Source organism: Myotis brandtii, unplaced genomic scaffold, assembly GCF_000412655.1.
Source record: "Myotis brandtii unplaced genomic scaffold, ASM41265v1 scaffold168, whole genome shotgun sequence".
In the NCBI taxonomy this organism is placed as follows: Eukaryota; Metazoa; Chordata; class Mammalia; order Chiroptera; family Vespertilionidae; genus Myotis; species Myotis brandtii.
The window spans coordinates 194,659-203,205 of record NW_005356173.1 but is presented as its reverse complement, the minus strand read 5'-3'; the positions used below and the strand labels follow the sequence as shown (position 1 = coordinate 203,205).

General features: G+C 44.0%; 1 protein-coding gene across 1 annotated transcript in view; it reads left to right on the top strand.

Annotated features, from left to right (window-relative positions):
* The window catches only part of TRPV5 (transient receptor potential cation channel, subfamily V, member 5), a 33,288-nt gene that overhangs the window by 15,516 nt on the left and 9,225 nt on the right, over nucleotides 1–8,547 (top strand). Inside the window, exons 9-13 of the mRNA XM_005862782.2 lie at nucleotides 4,036–4,122; nucleotides 4,221–4,297; nucleotides 4,514–4,679; nucleotides 4,884–4,950; nucleotides 6,844–7,112. Coding sequence (XP_005862844.1) covers nucleotides 4,036–4,122; nucleotides 4,221–4,297; nucleotides 4,514–4,679; nucleotides 4,884–4,950; nucleotides 6,844–7,112 — 666 coding nt within the window. The remainder of the gene's footprint in view (nucleotides 1–4,035; nucleotides 4,123–4,220; nucleotides 4,298–4,513; nucleotides 4,680–4,883; nucleotides 4,951–6,843; nucleotides 7,113–8,547) is intronic.

The following is an 8,547-nucleotide window of genomic DNA, read 5'->3' as shown; positions in this document are numbered from 1 at the left end:
TTAATCCCTAACTCCAGGGAAAAATCCTCACTTGGGGAAACAACCTTTCTCAGGGAGGTGGTCCTGTTTAAAACACATAGTGCTAAGAGGGGGAGCAAAAATATGCCATGTACGCCAGGTCCCTTGAAACATAAGCTGTGCAGATGTTTCTTCCCTGCAGCAACTGTGTCAAGCAGCAAGGGTGGACCAGCTTCCGGCATTAGATGGGAACCAGGAGATTTTTCTCTTTTTTGGTCTAGTGGTTCTCAACTTGAAGTATAGAAGGAACGCCTACATTTAAAAAAAATGCTAGGTCTCTGATCCAAACTAATTGAGTGAGAGTCCCCAGTGTTTGCCTGGGTATGGATGTCGTGACAAAAACTTCCCAGTTGTTTCTGACGGGCAGCCTAGTAAGAAACCCCTGTACATTTGAGAGGATCAGAGTAACTCTTCTTTATGAGCCAGTAAGACTCTTTCTGGGAGCTTCATTCCTTTGTAAGACTGGGATCTTGGGGAGAAAAAGTGGATCTAGGACTGAGGTTTGATAACTTTTTCTGGTGTCCTCCCAGCTTCCTCCCAGGTCATCCATGCTTGCTCCCCACCCTTCCCCCTGGTGGTACATGGTTGTGCTTCCACATCCCTTCTGGGCATTTCCTTCAAGGCAATGAGCTCAGCTAGCTGGCAAGTGAGAGCAATCTCACTGGGCCAATTCTCACTGAAGTCAGCCTCTGCAGGGGAGTTAACTGCTGACAACAGCTGAAATTTCAAGCCATGTGATGATGTAAAGACTTCTGGTCATTGCTGGAAGACATTTGTTTTTAAAGAGGTGGGGTGGAATATTTTCTGTGTAATATTAGCCATGCCTGCTTAAGTGACCTTGAGCTAGGAACCTGAAAATCCAAGAAAAGCCCAATTAATTATCACCCATTCCCCCATCCCTACATCCTGAGTCCCCCTGCAACTCTCAGATCATGCTCGGCTGCTACCTACCTGTTCACCCTCTCCTTTCCCTCCTTCCTTCTTTTCTTTCTTATTATGGGAACACCTACTATGTTGTGTGTTGTGATGAAAAGTCAGAGTTAGATGTCCCTGCTCTCAGGGAACTCTAAGATTACTGGTGAGACCTGGAGTGCTCCGATAATTTCAGTGTGAGGACTGTGAACAGAGTGGCACCATGGACCTACAGAAGAGTCACCTGACCCAGGAGGAAAGCTGTGACTTAAATCTCGAGGATTAAGTAAGGGTGAGCCAGGGAAACATGATGGAGGAAGGAGACTGTAGCACCCTACTGCCTGGTTTAAGGGAAAGGACCTTTGGCAACAAAGTGGTGAAGGAAACGACTTTTTAGGGTCATCAGATCCCAGGTGGAGCAGATACAAACACTTGGGGTCTCTGGACACCTCTGTTACTCACCAGTGAACTTGTGCAGGGATCGCGTACCTGTAACGGAATCTGCTGAACAAACTAACAAACAGTACAGGTGAGGGGAAATCCCAGAAGAAGGTGGTGGTGATAGAAATTGTCCCTAACGTTTCTCATTAGTTGGGGTTTCACTTTTTCATCTCTGGGGAAGAGCTGGTGCCACTCTCCCACTGTCCTCTAGGGGTGTACTCATCCCTACAACTCACCTGAGCAATGTGTGCACAGTACTTCCTTTTCTTCTTAATTGAGCCAAGGGAAGGTTGGTGGCAGTTTTGTAGACATACTCAACCAAGATACAAAGTTTTAAAAAGAATTTTTTAAAATATGTTTTAAATTGATTTTTAGCGAAAGAGAGGAAGGGAGAGGGACAGAGAGAAACATCAACTGGCTGCCTCCTGCACGCCTCCTACTGAGGATCGAGCCTGCAACCCTGGCATGTGCCCTGACTGGGAATTGAATGGTGACCTTTTGAGTGCATGAGACCACACTCAACTAACTCAGCCACACCAGCAAGGGTCAAGATACAAAGTTTTAAACTGAATTCAAAAATTTTGTATGGACATGTATATGACATTGATGCAGTTAATTTTATATTTAGTGCTATTTTGTTTCTATAGTTAACATACTTATTTATCCTATTACTTACTACCTGATCTCAAAAGGTGTTGGCATGTTTTACAAGATGTCATGGGAACATTAAGATAAAGAACAAAGCCCATTAACTGAATTTCAGGACAGAGAAGAGGGTATTCAAAGTAGCTTCTAGAGCTGAGGATGAAAAGAGAACTCTGAACTTCCTTGAAAACAAAGGAAAAGGAAATTTCCCATTATATGATAAAATAAAATTAACTAGTTTCTCAAGACAGATAAATGTCAGAGAAGTTTACAGATCATCAGTTCTTTAAACAACAAAAAATGTAACTAAAATCTAGTCACAGGTTGTTAGATCACACTGTTCACCAGGCACAGATACCAACTCTTTTCTCAGTCTTTCTTGGCCCCATATGATGTAGTTTCAACATTTCAACCATCTGCTGGTCAGTCTGGCCCTACGCTTAAAGGCTATCTCCTTGGCTTCTTTTGCGCTGTTCTACACATTCTGAGCCATGAGGCACTTGGTGGGTACTTTTTTTATACCATAGATCACCTCCTACCATATGACATCTCTTCCTGTTTCAAAAGCTATGCCTCTCATTGTACCAGTGAGTGCACCACCAAAGTAGCCTGCAGAGGGATGCTAAGATGTTCCAGTTTAATAGCAGAGTGAAGTTACTTAGCTTTCCTTACGTGTCATGAGCAATCATATCCTCCCCAGTTGAAATCATCAACTTTCGCACTGACTCCAGGGTCCCTCAACTCCTAACTTGGTTACACTATTCAGAGATGTGACTATGGAGAACAGAGTTCTCAAAAGTGTAAAGGGTACTTGAATGTGTTAAAATTATTTGTCTAAATTTATGTGGGGACTGCATATGTATGAACTGTTTTCTGGAAGGAGGGTCTGTAGTCTTTATGATATTCTCAGATGTGCTCAGAACTTCAAAAAAGTTAAAGATCATTATTGTAGAATTCCATCACTATGTCTGTATAATGTTGCAAAGACTCACTATGATGTAATATGCATCCAAAAAGGATGGTCTTATTTTTATCTTGAACATAGGACTATACTTTCTACACCTACTGCACAGGACAAGACAGGGGCCCTTCCTCAGAACTAAAATCCATATAGTGTCTCTAGCACCTTGCCTGCTCTTCTCTCTATTGCCAAGTCCTAATAAAACCATGATAAATATATCTATACTATTTTATAGATTATGAAGTACAACCAAATACATCATCTAATTCCAACTTCACAGTAACCCCGGGGAGGTAAGCATCAGAGTTTCCATTTTTCAGATGAGACACCTCAAGATCAGGAAAGTCTAGTGACTGAGTCGAGGTTATGCTAGAGTTAGTGGGTTCTGGCTCCACACGGGAAACTGAATTCTGTGATATGTTTATAGTCTCTTCTACCTGCCAGGAACCACAATGGGATTGGAAAAGCTGGAATTTCCGCATAGCTGAAACCATTCCAAGCCACTAATACCTCTTCCTGTTACAATAACTTTCTAAACTTGATGTTCTGAAATGTGATTGCAGCCTTGGTGCATATATCATAAATTACCACTCATAACATATGTATAAAAGATGACTTGCTAGGGAATTACTCAAGTTATCAGCATAAGAAACATATGGATACACAGACTAATGTCCTGGTCACAGAGTTAGCCACAATGACAAAACCATCCTGGGTGTGGTGGTGTAGAAAGGTGATCTTTTCTTCATTTTGGATAGACCTTAGTTACTTTAGACCAGGGGTGTGGAACCTTTTTTCTGCCAAGGACCATTTGGATATTTATAACATCATTTGTGGGCCATACAAAATTATCAACTTAAAAATTAGCCTGCTATATTTGGTCAAACATTTAATTAATTCACCCTTACTGCCTTGGCAGGGTCAGACCAAATGATTTCGTGGACTTTATGCAACCTGTGGGCCTGAGGTTCTCCACCCTTGCATTAGACCACTTGCCCAAAAGGATTTGAGTTTCAATCCATCAGAAAGCATTTCTCATCTTGAATTTTCCCTCATAGGAGGCCTATGTAACTGAACAGGATAAAATCCGGCTGGTGGGGGAGCTGGTGACCGTCGTCGGGGCTCTAATCATGCTGATCCTAGAGGTGAGGTACACATGGGGTCCAGGCCAAGGCCATCTACCTGAGGCCCCAGACTGAACTGCAGTCTCCATGGTCTTTTTGTTTTACTGGCCTCTTCCCAGATCCCAGACATCTTCAGGGTTGGTGCCTCTCGCTATTTTGGACAGACTGTCCTTGGTGGGCCATTCCATGTCATCATGTGAGTGTCCTTTCCTTCCAGCCCCATGTCTTCCCTCACCAGAATTGTTCCAGGTCTCTCTGGGACCTAGACCTCAGCTTACTTTTCCTATATGTGTGTTTCAGATATAAAGATTAAGTCTAAGTATATAGGTACCACCCAAGTCATGACTGTGTTGGAGAGGACCTAGAATATCCAGCCTTCCTCTCACTTCCTGCTCTCTGCTCTCCCCCCCAGCATCACCTCTGCCTCCCTAGTGCTGGTGACCATGGTGATGAGGCTCTCCAACACCAGAGGAGAGGTGGTGCCCATGTCCCTCGGTCTGGTACTGGGCTGGTGCAGCGTTATATATTTTGCCCGAGGATTCCAGATGTTGGGTCCCTTCAGCATCATGATTCAGAAGGTCAGTGCTTTCCCCAAAGTTTCCTCTGGCTTCATCCATGGGACCTTCCCAGACAGAGGGAGAGGGTGGGAGCCAAAAGAAAAATGCTGCTCAGAGTGGATCTGGTGGAACTCCAGGGACCTCCTGATCAATTAGCGATAACTGCTGAGAGGCAAATGGGAAAAGGATCACTCCACCCTCTCTCCCCTTCTCTGTTTTCTGTAGATGATTTTTGGAGACTTACTGCGTTTCTGCTGGCTGATGGCTGTGGTTATTCTGGGATTTGCCTCAGGTAAGAGCACTATTCCTTCCCCCACTAGATAATTGGATCCAATTCTTCAGAATATTCTCTCTCATTCTTGCTCTCAGTTCTTGTTTGCACTCCCATTTACTCCCCCTCCCAAGTGGAAAGTGAGTCAAAATACACACTGACACCCATAGAACCAGGGTCACTCAGGTTGGCCTAGAAGGTAAACCCATGTGCTCTGACTTTCTGAGCCAATAACATTCATGTTGACTACCCACCCTGCAAGATCCTTAAAGGACATGTAGAAAAAGGGCTTTGTAGTGAGAGGGACATTAAACAGGAAAGACTGGCCACATATGGATTTCAGAAAATGATGTAGGCAGAGACAGTGCAGTATGTAAGCCGTCTATATGTACACTATAGAAGAAACATAAAGCATTCAATAACACATAATGTGCTTTTTTTCTATGTGTGGTCAAAGTTGAAAAAAAGAGAAAGAATTCTCTAAAGGAGGTACAAAAAATGTTTGGAGAGTTTGAAGAATGAGAGAGGAAAACAGACAGAGAGTTGTGAAGAAAGACTGGGCAGAGAGAGGCAAGCAGGTGCTTACCGAAGGCCCTGGGTGCAGTGGGAGAATGCCAGGGAGGAGAGAAAGGATCACAGCATGAAACTGGCAGACAGGGGGAGGGACAGGGAAAGCAAATGAGTAGAAGAAAGTTTTTAGGCAGAAAGAGGAAGGAAGAGCCAAAGGCGACAACTCTAATCCAGTCTTCAATGTCCTCAACTGAACATTCATAAGACAATGGGATGTACTGGATGATATTTGAGGAACCCCCCAACTCTCAAAGACCAGGGCTCAGTACAAAGGGCACTATTCCTGTCTTAGGAATTCCCTATTAAATGGGGATCCCATAAACCAGTAGACCAAAAAACTGCACCAGCAGCTGAACTATAAAAGGTTAAAACTAAAATATATGTATATGTCCTATCTAATAAAATGGTAATATGCAAATTAACTGCTACTCTGTCATAAAGATGGCGGAGTCCATAGCCACAAGATGGCGGTGCCCAGTCCTCTCAGCCCCGCCAGAGTCCCCCAGTCCGGGGGGTGGCCACTGAGAGTGGGCAGTGTGAGTGGCCTGGCAGAATGCTTGCTTTGTCGCCCCGGCGACGAGGCAAGCGTTCTGCGCCTGGCCGCAGAAGGGCCTCTGGCCTGGCCAGGGCACAGAATGCTTGCATAAGAAGAGAAGAAACTGGCGAGCTGAGCAGAGTCAAGTGGCCCCTGACTCCCAGGCAAGGTCAAGTCTGAGTGGCCAGGGGGTGGAGGGGGTGAAGGATAGTGTGACAGGAGGGGCTGGTGGCAGAGGCACAGGGGTGAAAGCTGGCTGAGAAAGAGGAAGGAAGCCCTTTATCAGAGTTCCTGATAACAGGGAGGGAAGTCTTTGCATTTTCCAGTGGCAGATGGGCCTCTGGCCAGGCCAGGGCACAGAATGCTTGCGTCGTTGCCCAGGTGACGAGGCAAGCGTTCCGTGCCCGGCCATGGATGGGCCTCTGGGCCATGGAGAGCCTCTGGGCAGCAGGCACAGAGTGGCCAGGCCCTGCAGAGAGCTACTGGCGCACGGATTTGTGTGAAGGGCTACTAGTGTGAGTGTGTGTGTGTGTGTGTGTGTGTGTGTGTGTGTGTGTTAATATTCAGCTAAATGGCTGAATATTAACATTATCCAGAGTGATGAACTTGGCATAGGATGTCTCAGGATTAGCCAGGTCCACAGGTAAAATGTAACTTACATGTATACATTCACACATCTATATTTATAGGTGTGTAAGTTGGTATAGGTGCATGTAAGTGTACGGAGATATATGTTGGAAGTAGAATGAATGCTTATTGTGATCATTCTCTTTTCTTCCATCTCCATGCCTTTTTCTTGGGCGGAGCAGCGTTCTTTATCATTTTCCAGACAGAGGACCCAAAAAAGCTAGGGGAATTCTATAACTACCCCACATCACTGTTCACGACCTTTGAGCTTTTCCTCACCCTCATCGATGGCCCTGCCAACTATGACGTGGATTTGCCTTTCGTATACCACATCACCTATGCGGCCTTTGCCATCATCGCCACACTACTTATGCTCAACCTGTTCATAGCCATGATGGGTGACACTCACTGGCGAGTGGCTCAAGAGCGGGATGAGCTCTGGAGGGCTCAGGTAAGTTTGCTAGTGTTAGTCTTACTAAGGAGCAGCGGGTAGGGGGAAAAACCAGAGTGTTATGTTATGGTGGATGATTCTTAGGAGAGTCATAAAAAACTCAGCGGGGCTGTCACCTCAACAGAGATACATTTGGATAGATCTAGGAGACAAAGGAGGGTAAAATGGTAGCAATGGGTAGGATCAACACCAAAGATCTGAGGATATTGATCACAAGGGAAAAGTAGATTCAGCCATCATCTTTGAGTCCAGGGAGAACTAGAAACAGTCTTGTTCTTATATATCCTAGTTTTTATTTATTTTTTTCTGATAATTTTAGAATTTTTTATTGTCTAAAGTTTTACATATGTCTCCTTTATCCCAAATTGACCACCCCCTCCCCCACAGCCATTCTCACCCTGGGCAAGCCCCCACTGCCCCAGTGTCTGTGTCCATTGGTTATGTTAATATGCATGCATACAAGTCCTTTGGTTGCTCTCTAACACCTCCCCACCATTTGTCTATAGATCGATCTAGTCTTGTTCATCAAATTATTTTGATCATTATATCCCACATTTGGGTGAGATCATGTGATATTTATCTTACTCCAACTGGCTTATTTCGCTTAGCATAATGCTCTCTATTTCCATCCATGTTGTTACAAATGGTAAAAGTTCCTTTTTTTAAATAGTGGCATAGTATTACATTGTGTAGATGTACCACAGTTTTTTAATCCACTCATCTGCTGATGGGCACTTAGGCTGTTTCCAAATCTTAGCTATTATAAATTGTGCTGCTATGAACATAGGGGTGCATATATCCTTTCTGATTGGTGTTTCTGATTTCTTGGGATATAGTTCTAGAAGTGGGATTACTGGGTCAAATGGGAGTTTCATTTTTAACTTTTTGAGGAAACTCTATTCTGTCTTTCACAGTGGCTGCACCAGTCTGCATTCCCACCAGCAGTGCAGGAGGGTTCCTTTTTCTCCACATCCTTGCCAGCATGTATTGTCTGTTGATTTGTTGATGATAGCCATTCTAACAGGTGTGAGGTGGCATCTCATTGTTGTTTTGATTTGCATATCTTAGATGATTAGTGACTTTGAGCATGTTTTCATATGTTTCTGGGCCTTCTGTATGTCCTCTTTCAAAAAGTATCTATTTAGATCCTTTGACCATTTTTTGATTGGATCGTTTATCTTCCTTTTATTAAGTTGTATGAGTTCTCCGTAAATTTTGGAGATTAAACCCTTATCTGAAATAGCATTGGCAAATATGTTCTCCCATGCAGTACTTGTTGCTTTCTTGTTTTGTTGATGGTTTCTTTTGCTGTGCAGCAGCTTTTTATTTTGATGTAGTCCCATTTGTTTATTTTCTCCTTAGTCTTCATTGCCCTAGGAGCTGTGTCTGTAAAGATATTGCTACGACATATGTCTGCTATTTTGCTGCCTATGGA